Consider the following 15,029-nt stretch of genomic DNA (forward strand, 5'->3'; position numbering starts at 1 on the left):
GACAAGTTGTCGCCGCCTTGGAGGCAGCCATTTTGTTGGCTAGTATCGGAGCCGAGTAAGAATCTCCACTCATAATATCTTGCACCGGACTCTATTTGGTTGCCAGTGTTGTGTCCAACCACCAATTCATCAAAAACGCCAATTACTGCTGGTTTTAAATAAAGCGGAAGTTAAGTGGTTGGAGTTTCTCACGGGTTGGAGAACTTGACAGAACATGGGCTTCGCTGGCCTTTTTGTGCTTTTATTTTTTTTCCTGGGTTGGGCAGAGATCCAGGGAGAGCTGGATGACTCACAGGCAGCATTACTAAGACCTTTTTCCTATTTATGTACTGGAACCTTCTAGAAAAATGGGAGGGGAAGTAAGGTGGAGCTGCCTGGAGTATTCTGAGGGCCCTGACCAATCCCCAACATGGGTTGGCCAGGGCAGGCCCCCTCAAATACTCTGGGTCAGCCCAGCTGGGGAGGAGAGTTTTGGTGGAAGCTGGAGATTGAGTGTTAGGCTGTCCTGGCCTTTGGAGGGGCTCCCTAGTCTGGGGGCTGATCTTGGTCCTGGGCTCGGGTGTGGACTGGACCTTTTCAAAACCCACAGAGATGTCCTGACCAGAAGGCCCTGGGAGCAAGGAGGACAGCGGGAGCACACTTGCCGACAAGTCTCCAGGAGAACAGGAACAGCCAAGAAGGCTGGTTAGTGGCACACAGTAAGGAGGACTGGGAGGCATGCCTGAGAGGACTGGGATTGGGTGCAGAGCCAGTCAGGGGCAGCTGCAGCCAGGAGGGCTGGCAGTCAGGGCCGTCTTTACCGCAGGGCAAATGGGACAGGTGCCCTGGGCCCTGTCACTGTTGGGGGCCCAAAGCAACCCCCCTTTTTTTTTTTTTTTTTTAGGGGTTCGGAGGCCCCCAGGGCCCCAGATGGCAACACCCCTTTTTTTATTTATTTTTAAATAAAAAAAAAATATATTTTTTAATATATTTTTATTTTATTTTTTATTAAAGGGCCCCTTTTTTTATAATTTTTTTTTCCATATATATATATAAATGTTATTATTAGTATTATTATTAAAGGACCCAGAGGTCCCCAGGGCCCCGGATGGCAACCCCCCTTTTTTATATAAAAAACATTTTGTATATAAATATATATATAAATGTTTATTTTTGTTTATATATATTTTTTTATTTTTTTTTATTAAAGGGCCCAGAGGTCCCCAGGGCCCTGGATGGCAACCCCCTTTTTTTTAAATAAATGTTTCTTTTTTATATATATTTTTTTATTTTTTATTAAAGGGCCCAGAGGTCCCGGATGGCAACCCCCTTGTTTTTGTAATTTATTTTTTATTAAAAAAAATTATTAAAGGGCCCAGAGGTCCCCAGGGCCCCAGATGGCAACCCCCTTTTTAAAATATATTTTTTATATATATTTTTTATTTATTTTTATTAAAGGGCCCAGAGGTCCCCAGGGCCCCGGATGGCTACACCCCTTTTTTTATATATATTTTTCTTTATTTCTTTTTTGTAAAAGGCCCCCCGCTTCTAAATTCGCGGCAGCCCTCCCCCGCTTCTCAATTTCAGGCGGCAGCACCCCCCCCGGTTCTCTGCTCCAGGGGGCCCATGCCTGAAGCTGTGTAAGTGGCCCCATAATTCCTGATGGCGGCCCTGCCGCCCGTTATGCCCATGTGCTGCCCACAAATCAGGCTGAAAATCATCAGCGGCACGCAGCCAGTGCCAGTACTGCTTCCCTTCCCAGTGTTTTAAAATGTACAGCACCCCTGGCTTCCCTTTAGACGTGCACTTCTCCCTTCCTGCCACTGGGTGCTGCTTGTATATAAAAGTGAATTAGAATGTGATTTTATAACATCCCCAGTTTGCTCTTCCCGAGGCTGACTTCTTCATGTCCTGCTCCTCAAGGTATGTCACCGTTTGCTAATCTATATTGTAAATAGAAGTTTTCTGTAGAGTGTGCCCAAAGTCTTTATAATATTTGATGATTCACTGCAGGTCTGGTCAGTGTTTTAAACATTTCCTCTATTTTACACATGGCATGGCATGGGGTCACAGCACCGTCTGTCCATTCTGCTTTAGCACCATGGGACCCCATGCCATGCCATGTGTAAAATAGAGGAACTCTTTAAATCACAGACCAGACCTGCAGTCCAGGCTGAGTAAGGCCTCAGAGCACATGGCATTACTGTCTGTATTTAACTCCTTGATGGGCTTATTTTGGGCCTGGCTGGTTCACATGTATGTGTTTTGGCGGCCCACATTTGCGCAGGCACAGCAGCCCATTCATTTGAATGGGCCGCCATGCCTGCATTTCCTGCAAAGAAAAGCGCATGCCTCATGTAATAGGCTGCGCACACGGCAAGCCTATGCCCATCAAGCACTGAAATACAGCACTGTCTGTCCATTCTGCTGTCTGCTGTGACTTATCTGCAGTTCCTGCACTGTCAAACTTGCTGCATTTTTAGACGTTTAGGTCACGCTTTTAAATACACAGTGCGTTTGTGTGTGCAAGAACTGCAGGTAAGTAGCATGGTGCAGGAACTGCAGGTAAGTAGCATGGTGCAAAAGCAGAATGGATTTCAAGGCAACTGTATTTTTGAAATGCTGAATGCACCTTTTTTCTGCAGGAAACAAAGGCATGGCAGCCCATTCAAATCAATGGGCTGCTGTACCTGCACAAATGAGGGCCGCCAAAACACATACATGTGAACCAGCCAGGCCCAAAATAAGCTGGAGGGGGGCCCAAAAAAAATGTTTGCCCAGGGCCCAAACCATATTAAAGACGGCCCTGGCCTGAAGACGTGGTACTGGGAGCAGTAGACACAGATAGGACAACTAGCACCAAAGAATTCAATTTTGCTACACCATAGTGGCCGACGGTCCCTGCCTGCAAAGGGCATTCAACCAGACCCAGCTGAGATTGTGATGGACCTGGGAGTGATAGTCTGCAGGCAAGTGTGTGCTGGAGGTAGAAGAGGAGAGCACGTATAGTATATACTGGAGAATATATAGGTCAAGCCCCTACATTTCATTGATCACATGGGCATCCCACATGCACCCTTTCCCCATCCAAGTTCAATTCCCCTAATATAACAACAAACAAAAAGCATGCGGGGACTGTTTCTTGACTCTGAGTGACTGGAAATCCGTGTGCCTGCACTAGTAAATGGGTTATTTGGACCCTTTAACAGTTAACCTACATAATAGAAACCTTGTGCTTTGATGGAGAATGCCAACTGAATGGTTTTATCCAGCCCTCGGGGCATCCCCCCCCCCCCCCGACAGCAACAATGGCATAGTTCCTGACACTGACACCAACAATGGGGCACTTTTGCTCCCACTGATACCAATGATGGGACACTATTCCTCCCACTGATACCAATGATGGGGCACTATTCCTCCCACTGACACCAATGATGGGACACTATTCCTCCCACTGATACCAATGATGGGACACTATTCCTCCCACTGACACCAATGATGGGACACTATTCCTCCCACTGACACCAATGATAGGACACTATTCCTCCCACTGACACCAATGATGGGACACTATTCCTCCCACTGATACCAATGATGGGGCACTATTCCTCCCACTGATACCAATGATGGGGCACTATTCCTCCCACTGACACCAATGATGGGACACTATTCCTCCCACTGATACCAATGATGGGGCACTATTCCTCCCACTGACACCAATGATGGGACACTATTCCTCCCACTGACACCAATGATGGGACACTATTCCTCCCACTGACACCAATGATGGGACACTATTCCTCCCACTGACACCAATGATGGGACACTATTCCTCCCACTGACACCAGGACATTTTCTCCTGCCACTGACCATGATCCACTCCCCCTGTAGTCTGTCGGCGCGTAACCTGGCCCTTTGATTAGAAAGTATTAGGCCTCTGATTTTGTATTATTGGATTAAGGGAGTGTAATGTAAATATGTGGACTGCTCACCCTACAATGGACCACCAGATATGACACTCCTACGCTTCACAGGGCTGCCCAATAGGGGACTCCTATGGCTCATAGAATCACCATACCATTGACATTGGTTAATTATTTTTTTTATTCAATAGATAATATATAACAATGGAGGCATCTGAGTTCCACTTAAATGCCTCCACCCCTCCCCCAACCTTTAATGCCTCCCATTTCCATGAGCAAAAATACCAAGTGTGAGTCTTCAAACCATGGAGGGGATCCTCGTCTCTGGGTTTTTCTTCATTAGGAACCTGAATCGTTTTGCCTTCTTCATTTTCTTATCCATCAGAAAAACATTTGGCTTCCAAAATGTGCTAATATTTTGCTTAATTTGCAGTTTTCTACATTGGATTTGCAGTTTGTATGAGCGATGGCCGCCTCGGTCTCCTCAGGTAAGTAATACTTGTAAATGTTTTTAGGACTGCAGTTCCTCGGTGCTGCTGATATATCGGTATGTCTCGTCTTCCTGCATTGATATAAAGGTGAGAAGCACTTGGTGGATCAGTACTGGGAGAAGCTCATCCAGCAGATCTCTATGGTACATCCAGTGTTGGACCATCTACTACAAGAAGATCTCCTGACTCAGGAACAGTACGACATTGTGAAGGCTGAAAACACGAGCCAGGAAAAGATGAGGAGACTGCTGACCTATACCAGAGGGTGGAATTCCTCGGACAAGGACATTCTTCTCAGAGCCATGAGGAACAGCAATCCCGGAGGCACTAAAAACCTTGGAGGAACATCACTATTAGGTACCGTCTTTCAATAACCTTCAGCAGGGATGGACTGGCCATTGGGACTACAGGGAGTTTCCCGGTGGGCCGATGTCTCAGTGGGCTGGCTTCAGTGACAGCGCACCGCTGCCCCCCTCCGCTCCTCTGTCTCTCCCTCCCCGCAGAGCTCACCTCCTCTCCCTCCCCGCAGCGCTCACCTGGGGGGAACAGAGAATCAGGGGGAGGACCAGAGGAGCAGGGGGGGCGACAGAGGAGCATGGGGGAGGGGACAGACAGCTGACTCAACAGCTATGGCCTGGGAGTTTCTCACTTCTGCCTAATCTTGTCCCATGAGGGGGGGGGCACCGAACTGATTCTTTGCCCCGGGTGAAATAATGTCTATCTTCCCCACTGGTACTGCCTATAAGAGTACCAGTACCAGCCATTCTACTCTAATAAAGTAGAACGGCTAGTGGCTAGTGAAGGGGGAGAGGGGGTGCGGGTGGCCGGGGGGGGGGGGGTGCGGGAGTTGTCCGGCCACCATAGGAGAGACCTGTCAAAGTGGACCAGTCTTGATGAAGTCCAGGACCAAATTTTTGTCACAGTCCAGCCCTGACCTTCAGGACCTTTACTATGGTATTAACTATGTCTTGTTCCTGCTAAACCAAAGTCCCCATACCTCCCTTTAAGAACCACACAACACTGGAATAGGGAAATTGGCCATTGCAGCCGTTTTATTAACCAAATATATAAATATATGAAATAATTACCATATTAATTAACATAAACTTTTTAAAACATAACACCAGCTATTCCCTGTGCTGGAGCCCAAGGTCCCAATGGCCTAAAAACCAGAACTGTACCTGCTACTACTTCTCAGGCCTCCAGTCACGAAAACCACCGACTCAGAGACAACTAGCAGAATCACCTGGGAGCCGTACCTCAGACGGGTCCCTCCACCATGCCTTTTAAAGTGCCCATAAGACCTAAAAGGACCTTGAACTCCGCCAAATGCAGCAACCAACCCTTAAATCCAATGACCCCACCCAACACAATACCCACCAACATGTAGGACGGGCGGGTGGGAAGTTCTTACTTTGTTCTCCCTCGTGTGGACTGGCCCCTCCCCTTCCTGCTGGCAACTTCCTCCCTGCACATAAAACTATGAGCCTATCCACAGCTTCCTGCTCTCCCCCTGAGCCTTCCCCCTGGCACGTACTCCCCGTGAACCAAGTTAACCCGTGTCATGCCGGCCCTCCCTGTATACCTGCGGTCACACGCAGGGCCTCTCTTTATTAAACACGAAAAAGCTTTTTTCTTGTTCAGATCACAATTTAGTCTATGTACTTTAGACCAGATTAGGTATTGGTGGTTCATGACTGACCACTTGGTTTATACCAACTGACTGCTTGTCATGGTTATGCAATAAAGTCTGGCAGCTTACCTGTCTCATGTGTCCATTAGAGGCCTGACCCTCTTTCTGGCTGTCTTTTATGACCTCCCTCCCTGTATGGCCCCACCCAGGCCATCCCAGGAAGTCTATATTAACTGTTGCACTACAGGTCTGCAGTGCTGTTCAACCTTTGTTTGTAGCTTGTTCCTGTCTGCAGTGTGTTACGTTTACCTTCCTGTGTACCGACCTTGGCTCGTCTCTGATTTCTCCTGTTTGCCTGTGTCCCTGACCCTTAGCCTGTCCCTCGGTTACCCTTGTCTGCCAGTTCCCCCGACCTCGGCTTACCCATCACTATCGCTTGTCCTGGTTGCTGCTTCCCCTCTCTCCCTGCGGAGCGTGACCTTGGGGACCCCAGGGGTTGCGACCTGGATCCAGCTGCGGCGAAGGCCATCCTCACCACCAAAGGCTCTGGTGAACACAAAGCTGGGTCTTAGACTCCGCGCCCTGGGCGATCTTGGGCTCACGCTTCCTCTCTGATCGCAGCAGTCGGCCATAGGGTTCACTACCCTGTGGTGCACTTGTCACCTGGCCACAGGTGACCTGACACGGCTAATACTAAGATGGAGATAATGGATCCACTCTTTGTACCTGTCAGATGTGCAGGCGCAGGCCTGTGGGTGTTAGTTTTGCTGAGCATAGGTGTGTGCACATGCTCATGCATATTTGCATGTGTGAGCGCATGTGCAGCCGCCCCTAACAATGGTGCCAAATTAATTATTTAAGTGCAGCAGTTGTTCTAGTCATTTCTGTCTGATCTACAGCTATTCCCTTCTTCTTGCATCTGTTCCTGTGTTTGACTTCTTGGATTGACCTGGCTTGTCCTGACCATGCTATCTGCCCTGACCTTGTCTTGCCTCTGGATTCTGCTCAGCCTTCTGCTTATCTGCCTGCTCCAGTGTTGCTAACCTCAGCCTGCATCCTGCATCTCTGTCCGATGTCCATGCTTGTATCTGACCATCTGTTGCTGACCTGGCTTGTTTAGCCATGCATCCAGTTACCCATCTGCTCAGCCCTGCATGCTACCTGGTCCATGCTGGTCCTCCAACTGCTGTATGCTGCCAGCCTCTTCTGAACCTGTTACCAGCCAACTAGAAGCCAAGCAACTGCCTGCCCACAGTCTGATAAGTCCAGGGTCTGCTGCTCAGTATTTTTGGGGGCCCCATGTGCATGATATAAAAAATAACATAAGCTTGCAGGAAAAACAAGAAAATGAATGGCTTTTTTTTGTGTATTAAAAAATAAAAACTGACACGGAATCCCTCCCAAAATCAAAACCAGTCCCTTTCGATCCGGTGTGGACTTTAGAGAGCGCCTTCCATGCAAAAAATAGATACAAATAAAAAAATGACACGGGGGTCCCCCAAAATCCATGCAAGACCCTTTGGATCTGCTATAAATTTTAAGTATGACCCAGTGAAAAACAAATGGCATGGGGTCCCTCTCAAATCCATACCTGATTCTTAATCCAAGCATGCAGCCTGGCAGGTTGCCTCCCTTTATCTAACCCTACCAGGCCACATGCCCTTAACATAGAGAGGAAGACCATGTTAAAGAGCACAAAGGACTCTTCCCTACAATCCTGACTGGGTGGATTTGGGAGTGCAGAAGGACCTGTAGGAATTTGGAAGCCCTCCTTAGGATAAGGAGCCTCCAGATATTAATAACTGGGGCTGGTAATGTCACTGTTCAGATCTTGGATGTCTTCTCCTGTGGGCGTCCTCAACAACCGCGGACATTGGGATCCTGTCATGTATAAGAGCGGTAGTAATACCATGGAGATACATTATGTTTTGTTCCCACTGAACGGGTAAATGTTCATGACATTTTCTGAACATGCAAACAGCCAAGGTTCCGTCTGAACCAGTGGCGGCTGGTGCTCAAAATTTTTTGGGGGGGCGCAAACAAATGAAAAAAAAAAAATTGCAGCCTCACTTTGCCCATCAAATGCAGCCACTGTACCCATCAAATGTAGCCACTGTGCCATGCCATCAAACGCAGCCACTGTGCCAATAATTGTCGCCACTGTGCCCATTGTCACCACTGTGCCATCAATTGTCGCCACTGTGCCATCAATTGTCACCACTGTGCCCATCAATTGTCACCACTATGCCCATCAATTGTCACCACTGTGCCATGCCAAACGCAGCCACTGTGCCATCAAACTCGGCCACTGTGCCATGCTATCAAACACAGCCACTGTGCCATCATTTGTCACCACTGTGCCCAGCAATTGTCGCCACTGTGCCCATCAATTGTTGCCACTGTGCCCAGCAATTGTCGCCACTGTGCCCATCAATTGTCACCACTGTGCCCATCAATTGTCACCACTGTGCCCATCAATTGTCGCCACTGTGCCCATCAATTGTTGCCACTGTGCCCATCAATTGTCGCCACTGTGCCCAGCAATTGTCGTCACTGTGCCCAGCAATTGTAGCCACTGTGCCCAGCAATTGTAGCCACTGTGCCCATCAATTTTTTGCCACTGTGCCCATCAATTTTCGCCACTGTGCCATCAATTGTCACCACTGTCCCCAGCAATTGTAGCCACTGTGCCCATCAATTGTAGCCACTTTGCCCATCAATTGTCGCCACTGTGCCCAGCAATTGTCACCACTGTGCCCATCAATTGTCACCACTGTGCCCATCAATTGTCACCACTCTGCCATGTCAAACGCAGCCATTGTGCCATCAAACGCAGCCACTGTGCCATGCTATCAAACGCAGCCACTGTGCCATCAATTGTCACCACTGTGCCCAGCAATTGTCGCCACTGTGCCCATCAATTGTCGCCACTGTGCCCATCAATTGTCGCCACTGTGCCCATCAATTGTCACCACTGTGCCCATCAATTGTCACCACTCTGCCATGTCAAACGCAGCCACTGTGCCATGCTATCAAACGCAGCCACTGTGCCATCAATTGTCACCACTGTGCCCAGCAATTGTCGCCACTGTGCCCAGCAATTGTCGCCACTGTGCCCATCAATTGTCGCCACTGTGCCCATCAATTGTCGTCACTGTGCTGGCTCTGATAGGCACTTCCACAGCCAACTAGCTGCCGTTATTCAGATGGTCGACGCTCGCCAGGGGGCCGGCCATCTGAATAGTCGGCGGCAGCGGCAATACATAAATTCATGCAATGCATTAATCTATGTATTGTCTACAGTGGCGGTGCAAGACCGAGAGTGGGCCGTGCTCCGGCGCCCTCTATGGACGCACCGCCACTGGAACACAACTTTAAGCTCATCCCTAATCAGAGTTCATGATATACAAGGGCTTTGAATTTAGCAGGTCTTCTTCAGATTTCACCAATAATCTGGTGCTCTTCTATGTTCATCTGAAGGTATGGAAAGAAGTGTTAAAATCAAATTAACAGATATGTGGAATCATGAACGGAGCCATCCATACCTTCTGCCCATTGCTCCCCCCATCTCCGATCTTTGGGTTTGCATAGTCTGTCTTGGCAGTAAACTCAATATGATGGATGCTGTTCTTCTTAATAGGAGAATGTCGAAATTTGCTTTGCTATGACTTTTAGAGGAACCAAATGTACCGCAATGTGAAGCTCTCATTTAATGAGCGACATTTCCTTGCATCCACCTAACTGGTGATTCTGGCCATGTGACGTCCATTAAATTCATTAATGTCCCCAGACCCAAAATAGCCAATCAGTGATGGTCAACCAGGGGGTTCCTTATATGTTGTAGCACTTCTGGCAGGATTCTTCACATAAAATAATTCCCTCATCTTCAGATTTGACTTTGCTAATATGATCTCATCACCCTAACATTTGTAAAGTGCACATCAAATACTAATTTTCTCCTGTCTGTGAAAATTGTCTTTATTTAGAGAAACTGAAGACTGAATCTGATGGCCAAATCAAAGGTGTGTACAATTATACAGAATTCTGATAAGTTGGAAATGCAATGACGTGTCTGTGAAGCAATAGGCATCAGGAAAGGAGACCCTAGTCATGGAGCCATTCTTTCAAATTTCATATCATGCTACAATACAGATAGGCTGCTAGTTAGGTTGGACAAATTTCGTTTTTTTTTTGGCCCCCCTGTTGAGCAGCTTGTGATTACATTGGGCTGTTCTGGGTTTCTCTGGTTGTATGTTTGACTACTCCCCCCTGCCTTCTTCTGGAATATTCTGGAATGTAGTGGGCTGGAAGAGTCAAATTCACAGCCTGCATATTTGTGGTCCCAGCCCGACCCTGGGGGAGTTGGCTGGTGAAGTGCATATATAGTATGAGGCCTGGGGCAGCTTGGTTCTTGTCCAAGAGGAGAGGTTTTCAGCCTGAAGGGCTACTACCCTTCTGGGCATTTCATTTGTATGTCTACATGTGCTCCTAAAGGTCCCAGCTATGCTTGAGGTGAGGGGGGGGGGGGCTGTTCTTGTGCTCTTCGAGGTTCCAGCTATGCTATTGCTGGGAGGCCTGTTACTGAATCTTGCTGGATCAGGGATCAGGGATTTCACTGAGGAACTGGTCCTGTTTGTAGGCTGCTACTATCCATTGTGCATCAGTGCCAGTGCTTGCTCAAGTTGGAGAATGTCGGCTGGGCAGCGGACGGTGTCAGTTGGGCAGCGGACGGTGTCAGTTCGGCAGTGGACGGTGTCAGTTGGGCAGTGGACGGTGTCAGTTGGGCAGTGGACGGTGTCAGTTGGGCAGTGGATGGTGTCAGTTGGGCAGTGGACGGTGTCAGTAAGGCAGGTGATGATGGTGTCAGTAGAACAGTGGACTGTGGTAGAAGGGCAGTGGATGGTGTCAGTAAGGCAGGTGATGATGGTGTCAGTAGAACAGTGGACTGTGGTAGAAGGGCAGTGGATGGTGTCAGTAGGATAGAGGTCAGTGTCAGTAGAGCAGTGAACGTGTCACAGATGGATGCAGATTTAACCCCACAGCTGCTGGATTGGGAGCCAAGTGGGAGGATTACAATTAACCCCTCAATGGCCAGGCACCTTTACCAAGTAACCAGCAGCCACTACTTGAAACTCACTAGTTATTTTACACCTATCATTTCTCACAATCCGTGTGGAGAGTGGGAAGGTCAGTGTTGGGGGTGTGGGTCTGCCAGTGGGGAGGGGTTGGTATTTGGGGGTCTGTATGTTGCAGGTGGGGGTCAGTAGTTGAAGATGAGCGGTATCAGTCTGGAGGAGTGAGGAGGGGTCTGTCATATAGATGGAATTCGTAATATCACAGTCTGCATTACTATCTGGGAGGGTGCCCAGTAGGTGGCCGGTGAGTGCATAAATAGTCTGAGGCCTGGGGCCGCTTGGTTCTTGTCCAAGAGGAGAGGTTCTGAGCCTGAAGGGCTGTTACCCTTCTGGGCATTTCAGCTTTAGCTCTGCATGTTCTCATCAGTCTGTATTACTATCTGACAATCCCCCTCCCCCGCTGACAGACCCCCAACACCCTAACTACTGCCCCTCCCCACTGACAATCACCCCATCCTCTTTCTTGTCCCTCATAAGGTTATTGGTGGGTGCTTTAAGTTGTACATGGCAGAGGTATCTGGCAATTAAGGGATTAATTGTTTGCCACCTGCTTGGCTCTCTCCCCAGCATGGGGTCAAGCCTGTGCATCTTAAATTGGAAGTCTTGAAGAAGCGGCACTGACTGTGAAACACGTTGACATTCTTACTTCTGAGCCAATGACATTGTGATTTTATGCATAAATATTGGGACATTATGTCCAGTTTTAAAGCAATTTTGTAATAAAACTATTTTTTTTAATATTCAAACTGTGATATTTCATGGGACACTGCCTAGTCATCCTAGAACGCTCATTGGCCTTTGTCTACTCTTTGGATTACATTTTTTTGGGGGTTAATTATCTCTCAGTATTGGGTCTGACAAGGAGGTCAGGGAGCAATGTTGCCCTCCACACCTATCAAATTTAGAATCCTGTATTTTTTTTATATACAGTGAAACCTCGGATTGTGGGTAAAGCGGTTAGCGAGCGTTTCGGAATACAAGCATTTTTTTCAAGCCAAAGCGGTGTGCAATACCTGAGGACAGTTCGGCTGACCATGGCAAACCTCGGGAACTGAGTATTTCCGAGGTTTGCCGAGGTCAGCTGAACTGTCCGCGGGCCTTTCCGAGGCTCTCCGGCGCCCCCCTCCTCTGGCCGCATGCGGCATTGCATGCCATAGAAGTCAATGCGGAACAAGTTATTTTCGCTTCCATTGACTTCTATGGGGAAACTCGCTTTGATATGCGAGTGCTTTGGATTACGAGCATTCGCCAGAAACGGATTATGCTCGTAATCCAAGGTTCCACTGTACTTTTTATCTAAACTGTTCTTTATACTTCTAACCTTAGACTCAAGAATGAAATACATGATGTCTACAAGGCAGAGATACCAACGTTTCAAGGCATATAACTCTTGTAGAGGGGAGTACGTTAGTCTAGACAAAATATATACACAAAACCTACTGATAAAAGACAATCAACATAAACAAAGGAGAGAGCACGAAATAGAATATTTGAGTAGAAGACACCTTCAGCTACTGAATGACCGATCTTCTGGTGAGCACTCCCCAACCACAGCTCAGGATCTGTTTAATCCTAATGAAGATGGTGTTACTCCCAAGATCGTGGTTCTAGAAGGACCTGCCGGCATCGGAAAAACGGTGACCTGCCAGAAGATCATGCTGGACTGGGCCTCGGGGAATCTCTACCAAAACAAGTTCTGTTTGCTGTTTTATCTGAGCTGTAGAGAACTCAACAACATTATTGGCTGCATAAGCCTAGCTAGGCTTTTATCTAGAATCTGTAGACTGCCGTGCGAAGAGGAAGTCATGAAGGTAGTCTTGACTGATTCTGAAAACTTGCTCTTCGTCATTGATGGTCTGGATGAGCTCAGATGGTCTTTGGAGGATCAGTCTGAGGTTTGTGAAGACCCTTTTCAGGAAACTCACCTAAACGTCATTCTGAGGAGCTTACTGAAAAAACAAGTCCTGTGTGAAGCCTCTATGATTATCACCACCAGATCATTCACGTTGGAGAAATTGGAGGAACTTATTGAAGATCCTTGCTATGTAGAAGCTTTAGGATTCACGGGGAAGGAGCGGGAAAAATACGTCTACAAATTCTTTAAAGATGAAGATGTGGCAGAGAAGGTTCTTGGAATAATTAAAGAGAACGACATTGTATTTACCATGTGTGCGATCCCTATCACATGCTGGATTGTGTGTACTGTGATGAAACAAGAAATAAAAAAGGACTTTGACCTAATCCAATGTAGAACAACCACCTCCATCTACGTCCTCTACCTGAAAGGTTTAATAAAATATCACAGCAGGAAGCAGCCGGTGGCGACGTGTCTAAGGAAGGTGTGCGCTTTAGCCAATGAAGGAGTTTTCAGTAAGAAAATTCTCTTTGAGGAGGCAGATCTGAGGAGACATGGGCTCTCCATGACTGAGATGGAGTCAGTATTTCTGAATGAGAGCATTATCCACCAGGACATTGAAATAAGCACCTGCTACAGCTTCATCCATCTGACCGTCCAGGAGTTCTTTGCCGCTTTGCATTACGTGCTGGGAGAGGAACCGTCCAATGAGAACCCTGGAGCCGACAGTGTTCTTTCCCATCCTGATAAGTATTTTGGGAAATCATTGACTGAAATGTGTATTAATAACCCCCATTTACCATTAATGGTCCAGTTTCTGTATGGACTCACAGACCATAACCAGGGGAAGGAACTGTCCAAAATCACAGGATGTGACATTTCGTTCCGAGCTACGCCGGCCATGATGAGCTGGCTCGCCCCCGACGATGTCTGCTTCTATAATGAGCTCATCTGCTGCTTGTTCGAGATGCAGGATGAAGACTTTGTTAGGACGCTCATGTCCCGCACAAGAAGTTTGACATTTCGGCTCTTGGGAAGAGTGAACTGTATTCGGCAGCTGGCCTACTGCTTGAAAACCAGAAAAGAGATTCACAGAATATCATTTAAGTGCTGGAAGATGGGACTGGAGGACCTCCAGATGTTATCTCCATTCCTGCGAAAGTGCTCGGTGCTTCAGTAAGTATTTCCTGTTCATTAAAATCGATGAATTAACTTAAGCCCAAGGCCTTCATAGCAATTAATGGGGGACCTGCATTAGGCTTTCGTACTCAGATGTGACTCAGTTCTAACCTTTTGGGTATTTATATACTGTTACCTAGATTCAGAGACGCGCCGCAACTTTAAGGCAGCGTAGCGTATCGTATTTACGCTACGCCGCCTTAAAGTGGTGGTTCACCCTAAATAACAACATTCTACCGTAAACTCCAGCATACTAGCGTGAGCTACAGTATGCCTTTATTTATTTTTTTGGCCCCGTACTCACAGTTTAATCCCATAGTGAAGTTTCAGACTCCCCGCGGGGAATGGGCGTTCCTATGGAGAGGGAAGATGATTGACGGCCGGCTATGGCGTGTCACGATTCCCGAAAATAGCCAGAGTAGGTCTCGGCTCTTCACGGCACTATACGGCACCTGCGCAGGCGCCATGAAGAGCCAAGTCCTATTTCGGCTATTTCCGGAGACGCGCCATAGCCGGCCGTCAATCATGTTCCCCTCTTGATAGGAACGCCTACTCCCCGAGGGAGTCTGAAACTTCACTACGGCATTAAACTGCGAGTACGGGGCCAAAAAAAAGGCATACTGTAGCTCGCGCTAGTATGCTTGATGGCATGCTAGAAAAAAAAAAATTCTTAGGGTGAACCCCCGCTTTAAGTCAGAGAGGCAAGTACTGTATTCACAAAGTACTTGCCTCCTAACTTACGGCGGCGTAGCGTAAATGCGTCCGGCGTAAGCGCGCCTAATTCAAATGAGGATGGGGGGGGCGTGTTTTATGTTAATTACTCGTGACCCGACG

The 15,029-nt window shown here is 47.7% G+C and overlaps 1 protein-coding gene across 1 annotated transcript; it reads left to right on the forward strand.

Annotated features, from left to right (window-relative positions):
- The first annotated feature begins 4,333 nt into the window (after positions 1-4,333).
- Positions 4,334-14,343, forward strand: LOC120923270 (NACHT, LRR and PYD domains-containing protein 3-like). The gene is made up of 4 exons (XM_040334940.1): positions 4,334-4,390; positions 4,481-4,750; positions 10,013-10,048; positions 12,488-14,343. Exons 1-4 carry the CDS (start codon positions 4,369-4,371, stop codon positions 14,194-14,196), a joined length of 2,037 nt encoding a protein of 678 aa, XP_040190874.1. The 5' UTR covers positions 4,334-4,368; the 3' UTR covers positions 14,197-14,343.
- Positions 14,344-15,029: the final 686 nt, after the last annotated feature.

This window comes from Rana temporaria, unplaced genomic scaffold (genome assembly GCF_905171775.1).
Source record: "Rana temporaria unplaced genomic scaffold, aRanTem1.1, whole genome shotgun sequence".
NCBI classification, from domain to species: domain Eukaryota; kingdom Metazoa; phylum Chordata; class Amphibia; order Anura; family Ranidae; genus Rana; species Rana temporaria.

Excerpts from the sequence above, each read along its gene's own strand:
- LOC120923270 (XM_040334940.1), top strand. The coding sequence starts at position 4,369 with ATGGCCGCCTCGGTCTCCTCAG. Across the intron at positions 4,391-4,480 it reads GGCCGCCTCGGTCTCCTCAG|GTGAGAAGCACTTGGTGGAT; the intron begins GTAAGTAATACT and ends ATTGATATAAAG. Across the intron at positions 10,049-12,487 it reads ATCTGATGGCCAAATCAAAG|ACTCAAGAATGAAATACATG; the intron begins GTGTGTACAATT and ends TTCTAACCTTAG.